Here is a 21,497-nt window from a genome sequence, read left to right on the forward strand (position 1 = left end):
CGTTTTGCTCTTCAAAAAGTAGCAAGTGGACCTTGCAAATAATAAGTGTGCCATGTGGCCAACTTGAAATAAACTAAACTTTTTCAGCTAATCTCAATTTTAAGAGTACTATTAAGGATATAAATTCTCATAAGAGGTAACACCACTCCCGCACTCACATTGTTGGAATCTGTCAATATCGCTCTTATCATTTTGACACTCCACTCATAAATATACATCTCATCAAGATTGATAAGAATCTTTATATAATATTAATACTATTACCAAATAAAAAATGAAGAATTAATTCACAACATATTGAAGAAATAAATTGTAAATAATAGAATTAGTGGTGGGATAAATATTGTGTAACAATTTTAATTTAAAGAAATCTTAATACTTCAAAAATTATTTAACAACAAAACTGTGAAAGTAATTATTATATACTTTATTAAATTATTCTAACACAAATGAGTACTTGGATTGTTGTGTTATGATTGTGGTTTTTAAAGGATTAATTAAATTTATATAAAAAAAAGGATTAATTAAATTAAACATTTGAATATCAATACAATTGATTGATAATGACCAAGAATATCATCCAACTTTTTCATAACTGGGAAGTTAAACGTATCTTTCTGAACCAATAGATGTGCTGATACTTTTGCCAAGAAAGGTTGTTCTCAAATTAATGGTTGATTTTATTTTATTTTATTTATTATGTTTTTTTTTTTGTATAAAAAACCTCCTCCTGATGTTTTATTTTTTTATAGAGTTTGATAACTGTGAGACTCTGTTTGTAAGAGCACTAACATCAGGTATGCTAAATGCTAAATTTTTAGCATTTAGCATATCAAACACTAAAAACCATGTTTTATCAAGTGTGCCAAATGCTAAAAAAAAATTTAGCATTTGTGTTCACGCACTTCTTTCTCTCTCTCGATCTCAGACAAATAGTTCCTCTTCTTCTCTCTCACTCTCTCTTTCTTTTCTCTCTCGTCGTGGAGATCAAACTCAAATTGAAGAAGAGGTGATCCAAGAAAAAGAAGCAACCCATAATGGCAATCCAAAACCATGACCCATCATGACAGCGACCCAAGTTCTCAAATTCATAATCATCTCTCTCTTTTAATCTCTCTTTTGTTGGAAGATTGTTTAAAAAAAATTATTTGCAGTTTTTAAATTTAAAATTTACTGGAGGATTTCAATGGTTGTAGTTGTAGTTGTGGTTTGTGGCGGTTAATGTCATCATTGGTGACGATCGGCTTGCTTGTTCGTGGATGTGGGTTTGTTATGGGGATGTGACTGGATTTAGGGACAGAGCTATCGTTGGATGTGGGGGGACCCACTGAGCAGTCCCCCCCCCCCTACTTCTAAAGAAATTCTTAGTATATAAATAATATAATTTTTTTGCAATTTCTTTCAATAAAATTGTATTTTGCTCCCTCAACAATATCTTTGATATTTTTAAAAGCTATAAAAAAAAATATTGCCCCAACATCAAAACTTAAGCCCAAACAACACCTAAAACAAACACACGTAAGATTTAAATTTTTAAAAAAAAAAAAAAAAAAAACCTAAACCGATTCTAACTAGCCTGCCTAAGAGTAAGAGAACCCCCACATAAATCTCACAGCACGCAAGAAGACCCAAATAACAAGAGGGGGAAATAAACCTAACTTATTAAATACTAAGAAAAGACTTGGGAGTGGGAGGGGTTGGGCAGCTGGCGCTAGGGACAAACCAGACTAGAAGCACCACCAGTCCACTGCAGCATCGCCCAAATGTGGTAACTATAACTAATCTCTCTCTTTTTTTGGATGATAATATTTTATCCCTCTCATATCTGAATCTCTAGTGCTTGGTTGATTAACTTGATTTGATATATGAGTTGTGAAAATAGAAAGAGAGGCAATCAAGCAGAGATGAGATTGAGAGAGCTGAGAGCTCCACACCACTCCCCGAAAATAGAAGAGAGAAACTGAGAAAGAGAGAGGTCGACTCATTTTTCTCTCTCTCTTCAATAAAGCAAAAAGTACTTCTTTTTTTAATAAATAATAGTTGTGACTGGTGACTTGTGAGTCTTGTACATGCCGTGTGCTGCTCTGTTTGATTGTGTTTTTGTCTGTTAGCGTGGAGTAAGATAATTAAAAATATAATGACATGATAATTTCAAATTAGTACAGATTTTATATAAGCTTTTGAAAATTTAAAAAAATGACGAGTTCTATTTTTATAAATAATTGCATAATAATATATTAAAAAATAATTATTTTATGTATTTGTCTTTGTTGATGGTTTATTAATACTAAATGAATGCTTATTTGAAATTTTATAATTTTTCTTTTTTGTTTATACTTCTGCCCCTCTAACTCTAAGTTTTGGCTTTGTCCCTGACTGGATTGAGTTGGGTTTGTTTTGATGTGTTTTGGATTGTGAAAGATACGGTGGTTGTGTGGTGGTTATAGCGGTGGTTGTGTGGTGGTTTTTGGCAGTGGTTATTGGTGGTGGCTGTTGGCTCATCTCTCTACTGCTCAATGGTTGTGTTTTGTTTTGATTTTAGTTAATCTAAACTATTATTTATGAGACTTACTCTGTTTGAAATTGATATTTCGTTGGTTCAAAAATACCCTTGCACTCCTAAATTTAAATAAAGACAAAACTAAATGACAAACCGGTAAAATATATCTCTAACTCCTATAAGAAATATGACCCACAAAATAGGACCACTCTTCTATAAGTTTTCAAACTCAACTGTATTCAGAAATTTAAAATACTCCAACTCTCCCATACAATCACCAAAATAATTAGGCCTTGTTCAAACTTTTCTTTTTTCGTTTGTTTCTTCTTGTGATTTTTTTTTTTTTATATTACTATTTAAGGGACTTTCCCTATTTGGACCGAATTTTTTTGTTCTAAAATATTCCTACATCCCTATGTTTAAGTAGAGACAAAACTAAAAGATAGTTTCGTAAAAATATAACCCTAACTTCTACTAAAATATTGCTTAAAAAATAGGTCCACTCTCCTGTTGATTTTTAAATTTCTTTATTCACTTATAAATTAGATTCTCAAAATAAAAATTATATATATATAATAAAAAAACATAGATTTTTTTTTTGTTATGACCACTATAAAAAATAAAAATGAAAAAGCCTCATCGCACACGTGAAGCGCGTATGATGAGGCTAGTCAACACTAACGTGTTTCTTAATTCTTGTTTTCTTTTTCTTATTTTTGAAATATATTATTCTTTATTTTGATTTTGAAGGGGAAAAAAAACACTCCTACTCTAAAACAATTACTATAAGTAGAGGTAATTTTTTTAGCACTCACTCTTTTTTATGCTTTCTTGAAACACTCTTTTATACTAAAATTGGTGTATATTTCAAATAATTATTTTGTATACTTAGATACAAAGAAATAGCAACCAATACAATATAGAAACATAATTTTTTTTTTTTAAGAGAGAAAGCCTCTAAATGTGTGTTCTGAGGCTAACAGTATTTTAATGTATTGAATTGAAAAAAATATATTAGATTTATGGTGTATTATAATATGTTGTGCTAAAATAGTAAAATAATTTTTGATGTATTAAAATGATATATTTTTAGGACAACAATTATGCTAATATTTTAAGGACTTAGTTTTTCAATTTTTTTTTTTTTTAATAGTATGCGTTTGTTACCACAAAAAATAAAAAGGGTGTTCTACTTTACAAAAGATCTGGACAATCCAATCAGTACGACTCTTCCAGGCAATTATTGCCAACCAAAAAGGTAGGCAAATTTAGAAATGGTTAGGAATAAAGAAATCATGAAACAGTTTTAAATATAAAAACACGTTTGAGTAAATTAAATTAATTTTGAAAAAATGAATAACAATTTACATTTATACTCTATTTTGTGTGGCAATTAAATTAGTTTACAGTTGTTCATTTATTTTTATTAATATCGATTAATAATTTTTTGATTAGTTTTAATTTTAATCTTGACCCCAAATTGATATCTTGATTTTGTCACTGCTTGTAATCATGATTATTTTGTAGTAAAAAAAAAATGACAACAAAGACTTCATGTTTTACAAAATGCAGTGTTTTTATTAGTTTTTTTTTTTTTTTTAAATTACTACTAATATCACTACTAACAATTTAACTCGTAAACATATATAATTTTCTTGTCAAAACATATATATATATATAAAATAGGCTCTCCTTTACAAAAATATATGGAAAGTCCAATCAATTTGACTCCTCCATGCAATTATTGCCACAAAAAAGGTATGAAAGTTTTAGAATAGACCAACATCCAAGATCTAACCAAAAATTTAGAAGAAAAAAAAAATACACAATAAAATGAAGTGTGTACCTGAAAGACGCGAGTACAGGATGTTGGGGTTGCAGTTGGGAGAGTTGACTAATTGGAATATTGAAGCCTTCAACCCAATTGATTTTCTGGGGACCTCTTGAAAGGGGTGCGCCAGAAGGTGTCAGGGCAGGGGTGCCCCAAAAGTATGACGTTGGGGTGGTGAATAAGGCCTGTTTGGATTGAAAGGAAAGAGAATAAAGCGTTTTAGCATGGTCTTGAAGTTGGCTCAAAAGGGATGGAGGAACCCCATGATTGACCAAACGAAAGAGACCCCAATCTTTACAAGCCTCCCCTAGCTCATCAAGGCTTAGGCTTTGGAGATCAATGACAGGTATAGGGTCTGAATCTTGGACTACTGGTTTGATGATGATGCTATCAATTGTGTCAACCTTCTGATGATGATCAGACGACAAGTACTCCTGCTGGTTGCTACTCTTGCTCAGCTCACTAAAGAGAGGAGGATAGGATTCAAGGTTCATTTCAGATTCAGATTCAGATTCAGAGATAGATATGTTTTAATTTCTATCCTGCACTGCACTGCACTGCACTTCAGCCAAAAAGATGCTATTATTATACATGTCACAAGACTCACAACACAACTCTCACAAAAGGACTCGACTACATACAAAATGAAAGTTCTAGTGGAACTTTGTTTATTATATTTCAAAGAGAGCCTGGGGGACAACTTTATTTTATATTATGACACATTGACACTTGTCCTTTCGGGTCCCTCTATTCATTTGGCTGAGCATTCATGGTTTGATACCATCTTCTAAATGCTAGTACAAGTCTCGTGAATAACTCTAAATCTGCTTCTTGCGTGGCTGGAATTTGAGTAACCATGTTCAACCCAAAAAGACCACACAAAAAAGAGAAATAAAGAAAAAGAAAAAAGGCAAATATAATAGAAAATGTAAGACGGTGAACTTCACTTCGGGCTAGTCAATTTTTTTTTTAATTATTTGAAAGCAGGGAAAATTTGAATTTTAAATGTCTTCGTTTAAATGTCTTCATTGAAAATATCATTTCAGGTTAATCAATTGAACTTTAAGCTTTTTAACTGCTTAGTCAAGTTTTATGTTAATGGGTTTGTAAGAGCATTAGCATTTGGGTGTCTAAAACACCCAAAAAAAAAAAAAAAAAAACTATTTTAAAACCCCAAACCACAAAATCCAATCTTTATCTGGGTTTCTATTTGTTAAAAATTTTACATACTTGTTAGAGTAAAGTTCTACTAATAGAAATTATTGTAGCTAGTTCTATTCATTTTATATTAACTCTCTCTCTCTCTCTGTTAGACCCAAACCCAACCTTCTCCACCTCTTGCTCGCTCTTACTAGTGGTCCCCCTCTCTCAATATTGTGGGTTTCTGATTTGGTTGTTGTGGCACTATTAGTGGGTTTTCAATTTGGTTTGGATGGCATGCGACAGTGATGGTGGGGGTTGCGATTCTTAGGTTTCAATGGTTGGGGTTGCAATTGTGGGTGGTGGTTATTAGCATTGAGATTAGTTTGATATGACTGTCAGCATTGAGTTTCGATCGGTTGACATTGGTTTTTTTTTTTTTTTAGTTTGCTACAGTGGTGATCGGCGGTGGTTTTTTCTAATTTTGTGGCTAGGGACAAACCCAAAACTTGGAGTTAGGGGAGCGGCTCTACTACTGGCTACATGTGGCAACTCCAGCTTCCGACTTTGTTGCAACCACTGAGGTTTTCTTCTTCTTCTTCTTCTTCTTCTTTAATAATTTTCAAGAGACCGGGTTGATTGTTTTAGGTAAATTAGGTATATTGGGCTTAATTTTTTTAGCTTTACTATTAGTAATTTTTTTGGGCTTGTATATTTTGTTTTAGATTTATAACATTTTTTATGCACTTTTAAAAGAAAAAAATGTTAGAGTTACAAACTTTTTTTACAAATTGCAGATGTAATGAATGGTTATCGGTAAGTAAAAATGTGATGTAAGTGGTTAGCCTAAATGTAAACTAATAAGAATTTGGGGAAAAATGCCAAGAGACCCCCTAAAATTTTATTTTGCCCAATTTGCTCCTTGAACTACAAGCCTGCCAAATAAAGCCATCTGTTAGTCTGTTTGTTAAGTGACTATCGGAACTCACGTGCATTTCATTTATTAAAAAAAAAAACTTCCCAAACCAATTGAGAGATCCCAACAATGGCGACACGTTTGAAGAGGAATAGGGAGAAGCACGAACTCCTCACATCATCTTCAATGCAGAGTTCACCTACCTTGGCAATATAACAATCGTCTTAACTACTAGCTTATTCATTTAAGTCAAAAGATAAGCACATTTGTGAAGACACTATATAGATGTTTTTCAACATGTTCATCACTTCTGTCACTCTTTCTTCATCATAAGCTTCTAATCCTTCTGTCATGGCTACTTTAAAATTATTTATATCACTTCCCAGAATTGAGTTTCTTTTTCAGTTGTTCTATTGCTGAAAGAAAAGAGAGTTTCAAATGATGTAAACTTGTTTGAGGCCATAAATAGTGAGCACCGGACATGGCTGTATTGGCAAGCACATGAAGCATCCAGAAGGTTGCAGAATCGTTAAAGGAATGCACCACCATCGGATCATGTTCGACAAGTACCATCCTGGGTTTTTGGCAAAGTCTCTAAACCTAAACCAAAGCTTCTTTATGCAACTTTTCTCTCTAAACCCACATATCAGTCTCTCTCTCAAACTCAAAGATCAGCCACCATGGCTGACTTAAGACCGCTACCACCACTGTTGGTTGTGGCTCCTAAGACCAACCATCTCTCTTCTCTAACTTCTCTCCAACAATTTCTTTCTCTTTCAATCTTCTCTCTCTAGCTAATTTGTAGCCTCCATACCCAAAAACTCTCAAGCTCTAGCCTCTTAGAAGTTAGAACTAATCCTAAATCTAGGGGCCTGTTTGGTTGGTTAGTTTGAGTAATGTTGTTTGATTGTTTTTTATATACGTGTAGGTAAAAATGTGTGTTAAAATGTGTGTAAGGTTGTTTGAAATGTGTGGAAATGTGTTAGAATTTAGCTACCAAACACCCCTTAATCTCCACATCTCAAACTCTCTCTCCCTCTCTTTAAATTAATCCATAGATTTCTCCAATCTGGGTTTCTCTCCCAAGCTCGCATACTCTCTTTCCTCTCACCCATAGATGGCAATAATGGTTGCAAATTTAAAGACAATGATAGGTGGCAGAATATATAAACAGCGGTTGTGAGAGACTGCCAAAATTGGGGGGTGTCTCTCAAAAAAGAGATTTGGGCACTTTTTAGGACACCTCTCTTTTTGGGTAAGTGGTGTGGAGTCACCACTTATGTTTTATACAAAAAAAATAAGAAAAAACTAAATATAAAATACATGACTATATAGTATCCTTCTCATTGATTAAATCAAAAAATACATGTTTGAAGAATTGAAAATTACATGGCTTTGGTCCTAGTTACAAATTACTAAATAATTACATGGCTTTTTGTCCTAGTTACATTCTACCCAAAATAAAAAATATAGACAAGGCTTAGATCTACTTATCCAAAGACCTAAATTCGGAGACTAGGTTACGAAATGGGAAGGTGTTAGACACTCATTCTGCCCAGATAAATTCTAATCTTCTAGACTCTTGTGACCAATGTACACTTTATGCATGCTATGAATGACATGTTGTATATATGAACAAAGCTAAATCACACAAATTTATTTATGAATGAATCCTCTTCTTTTTTTAAAAAAATTCAGATCAGTTTTAGTGATAAAAGAAAATTGATTTTGGTTTGTCAAAATGCCAAATTTTGTTTTGTAAAAAAAAATTGGTTTTTTTTTTTGGAGAGAAAAACTCAGATCTGTTTTGGTGATTAAAAAATTTTGATTTTAGTTTGTAAAAAGATCAGATCTACTTTAACATGTAGAAAAAATGGTTTTAAGTTTGTAAAAGATCAGATCTGTTTTGTGATGATAAAGAAAAAAAGCTTTTTGATAACAAAAAAAAAAAATCAAATATGTTTTTATATTTAAAAAAAAAAAACAAATGTGAAAAAGTTTTTTTTACAAAAAGAATTTTACTCATAACATAAATTTATGCCATATGAACCAAACAAAACAAAACAACCATAAACACAATCATGCTTAATATTTTTCTTTGTTTCAAAATTTACATATGTTAAAGAAAAATTAGATATGCATCTAAGAAAGATACAAATCAGTTTTTGATTTGAGAAAAATTCAGATTTAAATCTAATAAAGGTGCACATTCGTTTTTCATTAAGAAAAAATTCAGATCTACATCTAAGAAAGATGCAGATCCTTGTTTTTTAAAGAAAAATTCATATCTACATCTAATAAAGATGCAAATCCATTTTTTGTTTAAGAAAAATTCAGATCTACATCTAAGAAAGATGTGGATCTATTTTTATTTTAAGAAAAATTCAAATCTACATCTAAAAAAGATGTGGATCTGTTTTTATTTTACGAAAAAACATTGATTATATGTAGATTATTGGAATTAAGAAAGAGATCACAACAATTAAATAAATAAAATCAAGATCATGCTTTAACAAAACCATGATTAACAATTCATGTTATGGATAAAGGAAAACATGCATCATCATAAACAAGAATCATAAAAGAGAAGAAATAAAGAAAAAAAAGAAAAAAAGAGAATAGGGTGATTGAAAACAACCTCTTGCATGGAGCACTTCTTGTTCTTGAGAGGATATTTTAGGGTTCAAAAAAATTTATTTAATTATCTTTGAAACCTAAAAGCCCTAATTTTAGCAGCAAATATTAGAGAGGATCAACAAATATGAGCAACTTGAGAGCCTAAAAATGTATGCCTCTTAGAGCACCAAAAAAAGTCCCTAAACTATGAGATCTTGTCTCTATTTATAGAGGCCAGAAGACTCTAAAAAATAGCTCCAACGTGTAGAACATGAATCGGGACTCATCCTTCTGCGAAAAGATCGAAAATGGTGTGCCTTATGGTCACTAGAAGGGAGTTGGGCCAAAGCATAAAAGGAGCCAATTCGGCACTTTTTAAAGTGCTGTTTAGCACTCCAAAAGTGCTGAATGGTGCTCTTGGATGCTGAACACACTTTTGTATTCGGGTGCATTTTGGACTCTCTTTCTAGGGTTTTTTGATCTGGTCCTTGTACTTAGATGTGTTTTCATCCTTAGTCTATATATTTTTTTTTTATCTTTTTTTTGGATAATTCAGACTTTTTAGTAGAGGTTTTCACCAAACTGCAAAAACCGCAAAAATCGCACCAAAACCGTCCGCAAAATGGCATAACCGCACCGCAAGTAACAGTGCATCGCACCACATGATGCAGTGCGGTTTGCAGTTTTATAATATGAAAACTGCACAAACCGCATCGCATCCTTTATATATATATATATATATATATATTTATTTATTTATTTATTTTATATTATATATAATAAGGACAAAAGATCAATACATTAATAATTTAATACCCTAGTCATTAGCCGTATCTCATTGTTATGTAACTTCTGTTAGTAAAAAATAAAAATAAAAATCTTATCACTCTCTCAGCCCTCAAAAGTTAGACCCTAGCTGCCACACTTCCACCTAGACTACTCACTGTCATTGCACCAGTTGTTTCTACTATTGAGGTATTAATGTGTTCAATTCAAGTTTTTCTTTGTTAAAGTTAATCTATTGGCCTATTATACTATTCACTCATAACAAGTTATTAAAGTTAATCTATTGTTAAAGTTTTTCTTTGTTCAATTCACTGCCGTTGCATCAGTTGTTATTATATTTTTTTTTTATTGATTGTTGTGTTGCCATTGGTATACTGGCACTTGGAACTTCCTATGTTAGATATTTAAGTTAGATATTATTATTTTTTATTGATGGGTCCTATGTTAGATATTTAAGTTTAATTTTTGTGGGTTTTCTTTGTTTTTGTTTGATATTGAATCTGGGTATATATATATATATATATATATATATATATATATATATATATATATATATATATATATAAACTTTGCTTTTTGCTTAGAAGGAAGGAGAGGAAAAGGTAGATTGGAAAGCTAGAAATGATAAAATGTGATATTCTATTTCAATTTACACCGCACCGCACATATGACTGCAAAAATGAAGTGCAGTGTGGTTATGGTTTTGACTAAACTATACACTGCACCACACCATATTGCATCGCACCACACATGTGACTAAAAAAATGAGGTGCGGTACAGTTATGGTTTTAGCTAAACCACACCACAAAGTGCGGTGCTAAAAATGGCTTAAAACCGAACCGCATTGCACCGCAAACACCTCTACTTTTAGGAACAATTATCTTGTAGATAAATTCCTTAAAATAAATCTTGATAAAATTCAGATTATCCACAATTTTATTGTTATCCAATCATCTATTTTATTCCTATCCATGCAATCCTATTTTAGACACCAATTATCAACCAATCACAAAATTATTAAATTAATTTTAATTGTTTAACCAATCAGAATTAATTTAAATTAATTGTGCGTGGTCAACTCTTCCTAGACACAATGCATGTTAACTGTGCAAACTTGATCGTGCGATATCTTTTGATCCAATGGTTCGATTTAGAAACCAGACACACCATTGTGACCGTTAGAATTTCAAGATCATTTTTATGATATGCAACGAATGAATTGATGCATGTAATGCAATCATGATTTTTGGGGTATATGGATGGTCATTCCAGTCATCTTCCTTGATAAAATCATAGGTGCAAAATCGAGTGACTATAGTGGAAGAACCATAAACTTAGGCAATGCACTCTCTATACTATATCAGAATGTGGTGGATCTTTTTTCTTTGATTTAAATGAAATGCACGTGTGTGTTGTGTTTCGTTAGTCACTTAACAAAAAGACTAACAGATGGCTTTATTTGGCAGGTTTGTATAGTTCAAGGAGCAAATTGGCCAAACAAAAAGTTTAGGGGGTGTTATGGCCAATGTTTCAAAGTTTAGAGGGTCTTTTGGTATTTTTTCCAAGAATTTGCTATCTCAACAGTTTGTAAAAATAATGTAAGAAAGTTTGTGGCTAGTTTTTTGTTTTTGTTTTTGTTTTTGTTTTGTTGTAATGGTTGTTGTTTCATTGAAATTATTTATTTTAATGGGTTAAAATTATTGTAATTTGAGCTATAAAATACTAAAATAGCTTGTTAAAATAGATAAAATAACTTTTTTATATTATAGCTTTTTATTTAATAAACTCGGATGTTAATGCTTGAATATGTCTAAATTGGAAGCGTATAAATTTAATAATGTAACAAAAAAAATTTATCTACTTCGTAGTTCGTACAAATAATATGGTTAAAAAATAGAAGAAGCAAAAGTATGAGTTACAAGTCTGCTACGTGTGGGGACTGGGGACAAGATCTCGCTTATGGTAGGCTAGAATTTGTATGCATGCGACGACAAACTTGAAAGGAAAAATAGCCCTGGTTTATCCTTTCCAAATTAGACTGTTTGTGATAAACTTGTACCACTTTATCACTTTTTTAATAGTTAATTAATTATTGTTGTTAGTTTGCTCTAAATTCAAACAAATAGCCTATAGGATAACTTCAACGTTTCTAAATAATTACTCACTATTTAGATAAGAGATTTTTAAGATTTGAAAAGCCCCCCCCAAAAAAAAAAAAATTCCTGGTTCTAACTTGACATTTTTAATAGAATCAAAATAATGTATGGAAAATTATTAAGTATTTTCGGAGTACTATAAATAAGTACTTTCCCTTTTAACATAAATGGTGAGTTTCACCATTAATTTAATTAGTGAGACTCACCATTAATATGAGAGGAGAAAGTACGTATTTATGGTACTGAGAGAGTACACAATAATTTCCCATAGTGTATTAGATTCAATAAAAAAAAAAAAGTGTATTAGATGATCTTGCAAAATTAGATTTGTACATGATAACCCTAGATTTTTTTGACTTCACCAAAAAGCTTGGTTAACTTGTGACTGGCATTTAAAAAAAAAATTAAAAAAAAAAAGTTAAAAAATTAAATGGTATAAACTAGCAAATCATTTTAAATGCTAAATCATGTAAAGATAATATGACATCAATCATCTAAAGGTAATAACTATATTGAATTAAACAACAATTACCCAAAAAAATAAAAATCTTTATAGTTTGACAATGGGGCACTAAAATTCAAAGAAATTACGTTTACAATATAAATTTTGAGACTATCAATTAGCTTAGATTAAAACAACATCTTTCTCTCAAAAAAATAAAGATTAAAACAATACCTCTACATCATATAGTGTGATAAGAGGCTCTCAAAGCATTGGTTTAAACCAAGGGAGTCAATCTTGTACTGGAAGCTGTATCGGTTTGACATGTGGAATGATATATTTCGGTACCAGTCAATATCGATGTTCCGTTTCAGGTTTACTATTATTTTTTATATTATAAATAAATAAATATATATATGTGTGTATGTATGTATGTGTGTGTGTATACATACACACACACACACACATATATATATATATATATTATAATAAATATAAAAATTTACCATAAAACATTTTCTTAATTCAGAACAAATTATTCATAATTTTAGACTTTAGCATCAATTAAAAGAAAAAAAACACAATATAAAAAATAGAAAGCTTAATTGTTCATTGTATACTAAAAAAAAAAATAATACTAATAAATTAATGCAAATAAGTTACTATTCTGCTCTAACAAAAATTCAAAAATTACAAAACTAAAATAAAAATAAACTTTTTTCTGTACCGGCCGGTATTGCTCGAAATTGGCCGGTACGGCTGGTATTTAAACCGGTACAAAACGTTGATGTTTCTATACCAGTACACGTATTGGTACGGTACGTACCGGCCAGTACCAGTACGGTATTGACTACCTTATTTTAAACCCCAAATTTTAGCAAAAAAACTCATAAGATCATTGCCAGTTTTAGTCTCATCTATTGTAAGTGAACAACATCTCTTTCACTATCTCCAAGCGCAACAAAATCTAAATCTAAGATTACAAAAGTTGAAGGAATGCCTCACTATCAGTGGAGAATACCACTAGAGTTATGGGCACTTGTTGTTCTTTTGTCTTTCAAAATTTTTTAAAATTTTATGGAGTTTTTTAATGTAAGAAATTTGAAAAAAACCAAAACTACATCATTTTTAGGCACTTGATGGCAAATCACCTAATTTTTATGGTGATAATATCATTAGTAAACTTTGAATTGTGTAAACTAAATCTATGTATTTTCAAGTTTTTATTTTTTAGTATTTTGTTATTTTAGAGATTTACAATTTTTTCTTTTTTTGCATGTAAAAAAAATACAAGCAAACTCATAATTCAATTACCCCAACTCGTAACCATTACCCAACCCACTTGCAACCCGTTTAGGATGACTCTTTTGTTACTAGAATCCAATTTAATATAATAAAGTTCCTAACCTTTTACTCAAAAAAGAAAAGTTTTCAAATGTGAGTCGCACTTGCACCCATTATTTTGTATTGTAATGCTCTTTCCTAGATTTTTTATAGGAGTGACAAAATTTGACACAACTCGCAAACCTGACATGACTAACTCATTTATAAATAAGTCATGGGTTGAAGCTAAACGGGTTCAGGATATATTCGGGTCAACACGGTTGACTTGTCTAATAAATGGTTCGTGTTTGTGTTCAACATATGAACTCGTCTGACCAATTTAGCTTATATATGTATTAACTTTTGTTATTATTGCTTAAATTTTTGTTGTAATTATATATTTATGGTTGTAATTGTATATTTATTTTAGATATATGAGAATTGATAATAGGTTATTCAAGTTAGGTATGACCTATTAATCAAATAGGTTATCAAATTAGTCATTTGTATTGATCTTTACATGATTTGTTAATTAAACGGGTTAAATGTGTTATGTCGGATTGACTTGTTTAATAAAGAAATCGTGTTAGAGTTGAGAATTTTTGATGCGCTTACTGAACAAGTCGAGTTCAGTTCAACCCATATAGCTGACTTGTGAACATGACACGACCCGACCCGACCTATAAACATAAATTGCGGTCCACTCATTCTTTATAGCTTAGTTAATTCTTGGAGAACTATGTATTTTAGACTTTGTTCGGTTTTTGTTTGATTTTTAATATATTTCCCCTTAAAAAAGAAAAAAGAAAAGAAAAGAAAAAGACAAATTTGGGCTCGTAAATTTAATAGACCCGGCCCAGTTTCTCAATGTTTATATATTAGCAGTTTAGAACACAAAAAAGATATTACAAAGCAAAACAGCGCTCTACACGGTAGAGCCTCCGAGAAACTTCGCAGGTTAGCAGCGGCCATATTCTAATCTTTTGTTTTCTCCTTTTTATTTTTTTGGAATTTATTAATTTGATTGCTTGTTTCGCTCTCTTGTTCTTGTAAATTCGATTATTAGAGTGTTAACTTTCATAAACCCTAGAAAGTTTACATTATTGTTTAAATTAAAGAAACTAGTTTCTAACCTTGTCTAAAAAAAATTCGAGAAATTAGGTGCAGAATAGCAAAGATTTAACAAAACCCTGAAACGCATTGTATTGGTGTATGTTTAAATACTACGCTGCCTGATGTGTTTTATTTCGTACTGAATCTTTAGCTCATTAGTTTTTAGAGGATAACTATAATATAAATGTCTGCTTAGTTTGTTTAAATTGCATTTTATATTTCTTCAAGAAATGTAATGGATAGGATGAGTACCAAGTGTTTGATGAAATCCCGCAAAGAACTGTATGATAAAACATGGTTATGTTTGACTAAAATATGACGAATTGTATCTATTTTATTAAATATTGTTGAGGAAAATAAGTTGAAACACTTGGGGTTTGAATGGAGCGTTTTATGGGAATGATATGATGCTGCGATTTTCTCCATCGTTATATTAATTATCTTGATTTTTGATCCAGTGGCTGTGTCACTGTGACATTGCCTTCTGCCACCGTTTTGATAAGTTATATAAAACAAAAGATGCTATTTGATTACAGAATACTTACTATTTGGCCTCTAAAGATTGGTTCTTGACAATGAGTGACACCCTGTCCCCAAACATGCTTATTAACATTGGAATACTTTTTACTTTTCGAATTCTAATATTGACTTCAGATTCAATTCTCTCTCTCTCTCTCTCAGTTTCAGATTTAATTTTATTGTTAGATTGCAATTAATTACTTAGTATCTCCAAAAAAAAAAAGAGGCAAGGATCTTTTATGCAATATAACTTTAATTTTCTTATTGTACGTCTGTTATTTGATTTGGGTCAACAGACTGGATTATGATTTCCTTATGAATAAGAGTTTTGAGCCCTATATTAAGATGTGGATATCGGTCTGTCTGGAAGCCACTTATTTTGCCAAAATTGAAAACTTTTGCTGAAAGTATGTAGAGAAAAAAGCTAAAAGCTGACTTTTGGAGCAATGGACCCACTTAACAGTGTAATGGGACCCACTTTAGAAGCAAAAATAAGTTAAAAAGTAAAATATGCTAACTTTTTCTCAAATCCCAAACACAACAGTAGTATGGTTCTTTCATCGTTGAATAGAAATATTTAGCTCTTTTCTAGAGACTAATCATCCTCAAAGAGATTAGTAGGAGGATTGAACACCTTAGAGTGGTTGCTCTCTTATCAATTCCTATATTGTTCTTTATTTGATATGTACCTTTGTATCTGGGGACTACAGGTGGAATTACTTTGTCGTAGACAAAAGTAAGTTTTAGGGCTCCTTTTATCCCATATGCCAAAATATAAAGAAAAAAAATAGGGGGTTTGATGAATCGTCATAAATTTTGATGATGGCCTATGTATTAGTAAGCTGCATCTTGTGGTTTGTCATTCATTATGTCTGGTTAAGTTGTATCTTTCTGGGTTTATTTATTTACTTCTTATAATAATTATTAATATCTTAGACGTTGTACAGTATATTTCCTGTATACTTGGGTGGCTCATTTTTTCTGATTTATATAATCTTATCCAAAAAGAAAAGTATCTTAGACATTGTAACTTTGTATATGGATAGTTGCGATCTGCAGAATGGGGATGTGCTGGGGATTTGACTTGGCTTTTTGATTACTAGAAACATGATTGTTTGGGTCAAATATTGGGAAACCATATAATTAACTGGCTTTATCTCATTTAATTAATTTTTGGTGTAGGCCTTTTGATTTTTGATTTTTGATTTTTTTAAATTGCTTGAAACCTGAGGACTTGAGAACATCCTTGCTTGGCATTAGTGACCCAAATTTCAGGTGGTTTCTTTATTATGGTGCATTTTACATGTCAACAAAAAGAATAGCCTATTCCTCCATATCTCATATGGGTTTCATAATTGTAGGAACTGGCTCTTGGATCATGGTGATTCATTTAAGTAGTTGCTGCTGTTGATGGTAGATTGACCCTTAGTTTGGTTGGGGATGGGAAAAACTTTTGACTTGTAGGTATTGGGTGTATGAGGAATAAATTGCTTCTTTAACTAGTTTTTGTCCTGCCAATGAGCTCTAGTTGAACTTGCACCTCCTCCCCATTTAAGTTCTAGGGGAGGGTGAGGTTGTAGGTTCAAGACCAATTGAGTATGTATTTAACTTAGCAATTTAAAAAAAAAAAGAAAAAAAGCAAACCTAGTTTTTGTCCTGATTTTCTTGCTAACTTGGTTTGTTAGTGATGTACTTTTGGTGCTGAGTGATGCATACTTTGAAGAGGATTTTTTTTTTTTGTCATTCTTGAATTTTGCTGAAAAGTTGAGGCATATTTGAATATTAATATAACAAATACTCGTTAGTCTCATTGTTCAATTTCTTCATTCTTTATATATGTTGGAAATTGTTATGCCAAGACACTATAATTGCTTTTCTCTTATTTCCTTTTCAGCCATTTGTCAGCAAACATTTATCTTGACACTAGTTTGAATCTGCCATACTCCTTTTTAACCCCTTTTGGATTTTGGGGTCTTTACTGGTGGTCTGCAGCAGGATTCTGAAGGAACATTAAATTGTTGAACTATATTTTGAAGATATATCTTTTATGCATGTGATTATAATACACTTAATTCAATTTCATGTCTAGTTGTATTTTCTGGTTCATAAAGGAGGGAAATGGAAATCAAAGTGGTAATTTGCTTGGTGGAATGTGACATGCTGCTGCATCTATTACTTGCCATGCATATAATTTTAATTTTTTTTCATTTTGTTTTAAATAGGGCATGGATTTCCAGTGGCTCAGGAGAAGGGCCTGAGCTTGAAATCAAAGCCAGATTCATGAGCATTGAGTGAAGTGGGAAGTTTGGATGGCCAAAACATTTTCAGCTTCCTTGTGAATTTCAGTTGGACTGTTTTGTGACATCTAGTTGTTCCTCCACTTCTGTTTGAAAAAACTTTGGTTTGAATGGATAATTATGGGAATTTTAGATGAAAAATTGGAAGTTTTATATTGAGTTATGTCATGAGATGATGGTCAGCTGTCTAATCCAAGCAGTCGATGTTGCTCTATATGTTTCTGATGCTAAACATTAATATTGCAAACTGGGATTTTGTTCTCTAGAGGCCATGCTCTTTCCTTATTCCTAATTATAAATTAATTTTGATAATGTTTGCCTTCTTTTTTGTTTGTATATATGCTTGATCAAATATGCCATGCATGGATTTTTAATGCGTTTTAGTGTTTACTTATTCCTGTTCAGGAACTAAGAATTTGTTGCTGAAAGCATGGCCAAGCATCATCCAGATTTGATTATGTGCCGAAAGCAGCCAGGAATTGCTATTGGGCGACTTTGTGAAAAATGTGATGGGAAGTGCGTGATCTGTGATTCCTATGTCCGCCCTTGCACACTTGTTCGAGTTTGTGATGAATGCAACTATGGTTCCTTCCAGGGTCGGTGTGTAATCTGTGGAGGAGTGGGAATTTCTGATGCCTACTACTGCAAAGAGTGCACGCAACAGGAGAAAGATAGGGATGGATGTCCAAAAATTGTTAATTTAGGGAGTGCCAAAACAGACCTATTCTATGAACGTAAGAAGTATGGTTTTAAGAAAAGATGAAGAGCGCTGGATAGACGTGTCTGGAACTTTCGAACTGCTTTAATTTAGTGTGAGACTACGAATCTTGACATCTATGCGTGCTTTTAGAATGCTTTTATGTACTAAAATATTGATGAAGATGACATAATAGTTTTTGAAATGCTGGATATATGTTAAAACTTAAAAAGTCGTGGAGAGTTTGTTTTCTTACCCATTACCAAGTTTGTTTCCTTGTCATTATACCAAATACTTTGACTTAGTGTGGGTTTTGGAAAAATTAAAAACTCAGCTTATTTTTGCTACTATTTATGGGTCTTACTGCATTTTTTAGTACTATTTATAGGTTTTATTGTATTATTTCAGCTAACTTTTACTTTTATTAACAGTATTTTTTGCAAAAAGTTTTTAATTTTAACAAAATAAGTAGATTTTAAATAGACCCTTATATAAGATATGTTGTTTGGTGAATGCTTGCTGTCGTTCTGACTACCAGGATTGTTTCTTTTCGTGTGTACATGAGCTACTACATTTCAATTTATTCATCTTGATGTTGAAACTCTGGCTTGGGCTGGATCGTATAGGAAGAAAGAGAACTTTTATTTGAGAGAGGAGACAAACTTAAACCGTTAAATGATCGTTCTCTTTGGTAATACAGGTTTCTTTGTTAATCATGTTGTCTGTTACTCTCAAGTTAAAGATACGCTAAGTTGGTGGCAAAATTGAGTGACATAAAGGGTCGACCTGGCAAAATTAACCTGACCCAAAGGAAAATGCCTAATTTGAACCTGAGAATTTTTTAACCGGGGTAAAAATAGGTTGACCCATGCCTGACGTATTTTTTCTTGAGTTGGGCCAACTGGTTTGACTTGTCGACGTTTTAAAAAAAATAGTTCATAATTCATATAAGCTAGCAAATCACTTCAAATTCTAAACCATATAAAGGTAACATGACATCAACTAGGTAATGACTATGTTGAATCAAGGAGAAAATGGGCTTTTGCCCTTATTTTTTAAAATATCTAGCAATATATTTCTGTTTTGAAATTATTTAAGTCTGTGTCCCTGTTTTGAAATTCGATTTGTAGAAAATTGAGTTTAGAGGCAATCAAACTTAAAAAAAAAAAAAAAATTTATGGAACTCGAGTTCCACAATTTTTTTTTTATATTTTTATTTTAAAGTTTGATTTGGCATAACTCAATTTTGAAAAAAATCGAGTTTCAAAATAGGGACACAGACTTAAATAGTTTCAAAATAGGGACAAATTGCTAAATTTTTTGCAAAATAAGGGCAAAAGCCCAATTTTTCCGCTAAATATGTGTGAAGTACAAGTAATATGAGTATACTACAAGTACAATATACTAAGCTAAGTCCGATGGCTAGATCAGACTAAGTTATATACTAACAACATGTACGAAGTTACAGAAACTATTTTTGGAACATTAGAATCTATCTATGAGCTTGCATGCTAGTTCCTTTCCTAATAGGCTTGGCAAGTGGGAAAAAACAGGTTAGGGATTACTAAAACCAAATTGTGATGCGGCAATTGGTGTCAATTCCGCCATTGTCTTGGTTGATGCTAGAGATTAGAGAGGGGCTTTGGAAATTGCTAGTTCTAAAGAGGTAAACATCAACATCCATGACCAAGGAAAAGCATAAACTATTCAATGGACAATTAGTTTAGAAAGTCACAAGAACATCTAGCATTTAATTGTGGAATGATTCCAGGAGTTTCATTGAAGCTGTGAGAAGGCCCCAAAGAACCAAATTCCTTAGAGACTGTCTAATTTTGTTGATGAAGTTCAAACTCTAGTTGATCAATTTGATTCTATTTCCTTTTGTTAAGTCAATTGTGTGGCAAACAATGTTGCACATGTATTGGCTATATGGTCTCTTAGTAGTTTTGTAGTTGGCTTTGTTGATGAAGTTTCTGCCCTCCAGTGTTAATGTTATCTCTGGGGAGGCAACTTCGTAGCTGTATATTCTGTTGTTATTCTATAATAATAGTTTTTCCTTTTATGAGAGAGAGAGAGAGAGCATTCTGAATTATCTAGCTTGAATCGAAGAATACAAATAAGTTGTATTAGCTTCTTAATCTTTGTTAGTCTTGGCAAATATGTTGGGACTAGTTCATCAGGTTTGGGTAAAAAATGGGTTATCTTAAATGAGTTGTTAGTGGGTCAAGTCAATTGGTTTATGAGTCAAGTTAATTAGGTTATGAATCAACCCGTATTTTTTTACATGCTCCAAAAAAATACTAAATATCAAAAATAACAAAACACTCAAAAATTAAAAATTAAATAATACATAAATTCTTAAGTTTTCACAATTCAAAATTCACTAATGACATTATCACCATAAAAGTAAGTTGATTTTTTGTTAATTGTCCAAAAATGACAGTTTTTGAAAAATTTCCTACATTTAAAAGAAAAAAAAACCAATAAGTGTGCATAACTCTGATGGCATTCTTGGGTGATAGCAATGCATTCCTTGAACTCTTGTCCTCTCAGATACAAATAAGACTAACAATCACAAGGATTTGATGAGTTTTATTGCAAATTTTTGGGAGTTAGGGTCTGTTTGGGATCTGCTTATATTGCTGAAACTGAAAACTTTTTTGCTGAAAGTACTATAGATAAAGGTAAAAGCTAGTTGAAATAGTATTGTGGGACCCATGAATAGTACCAAAGAGTGCAATGAGGCCCATAAATAGTAACAAAAATAAACTGAATAGTAAAATAAGTTGACAAAAATAATTTTTGCCAAACATATACTTAGACCCATACTTCGAGCCTTTTATCATACCAAAAGAGGCCAAAATGGTAAAATACCCCTTTCGTTGAAACTTTCCAGCAAAATGCCCCCTGTCTGAAACTATTTAGGGATATGCCATTGTTTTGAAATTCGATTTTTAGAAAACCAAGTTTCAATGAAAAACTTGATTTGCCAAAAATCGATTTTCTTGAAAAATCCTGCATGGAAAGGAACTTGAATTCCATGCAGGATTTTTTTTTTTTTTTTTTTAAGTTTGATTGCCTATAACTCGATTTTCGCCAAATTGAGTTTTTTATTGAAACTCAATTTTTAGAAAATCAAGTTTAAAACATGGACATATCCC

The 21,497-nt window shown here is 31.7% G+C and overlaps 2 protein-coding genes across 4 annotated transcripts in view; one reads left to right on the plus strand and one right to left on the minus strand.

Annotated features, from left to right (window-relative positions):
• Nucleotides 1-5,006, minus strand: part of LOC142607479 (gibberellin 2-beta-dioxygenase 8) — a 30,883-nt gene extending 25,877 nt beyond the window's left edge. The window contains exon 1 of the mRNA XM_075778989.1: nt 4,347-5,006. Within this exon, the coding sequence (XP_075635104.1) occupies nt 4,347-4,825 (479 nt within the window). The 5' untranslated portion in view covers nt 4,826-5,006. The remainder of the gene's footprint in view (nt 1-4,346) is intronic.
• A 9,575-nt stretch (nt 5,007-14,581) lies between these two features.
• On the plus strand, nt 14,582-18,595 carry LOC142608182 (PHD finger-like domain-containing protein 5A). 3 transcript variants are annotated; one of them, XM_075779897.1, is made up of 3 exons: nt 14,582-14,667; nt 17,565-17,677; nt 18,045-18,595. In XM_075779897.1, the coding sequence occupies exon 3, from the start codon at nt 18,070-18,072 to the stop codon at nt 18,400-18,402; it is 333 nt and encodes a 110-aa protein (XP_075636012.1). In that variant the 5' UTR covers nt 14,582-14,667; nt 17,565-17,677; nt 18,045-18,069; the 3' UTR covers nt 18,403-18,595. The 3 variants fall into 3 exon arrangements, with proteins under 3 accessions (XP_075636012.1, XP_075636011.1, XP_075636013.1); XM_075779896.1 differs by lacking the exon at nt 17,565-17,677 and having other exon boundaries at nt 14,592-14,667; XM_075779898.1 differs by lacking the exons at nt 14,582-14,667; nt 17,565-17,677 and adding an exon at nt 14,762-16,617.
• The last annotated feature ends 2,902 nt before the right edge of the window (nt 18,596-21,497 follow it).

The sequence above is a fragment of the Castanea sativa genome, chromosome 8, assembly GCF_040712315.1.
Source record: "Castanea sativa cultivar Marrone di Chiusa Pesio chromosome 8, ASM4071231v1".
NCBI lineage: Eukaryota > Viridiplantae > Streptophyta > Magnoliopsida > Fagales > Fagaceae > Castanea > Castanea sativa.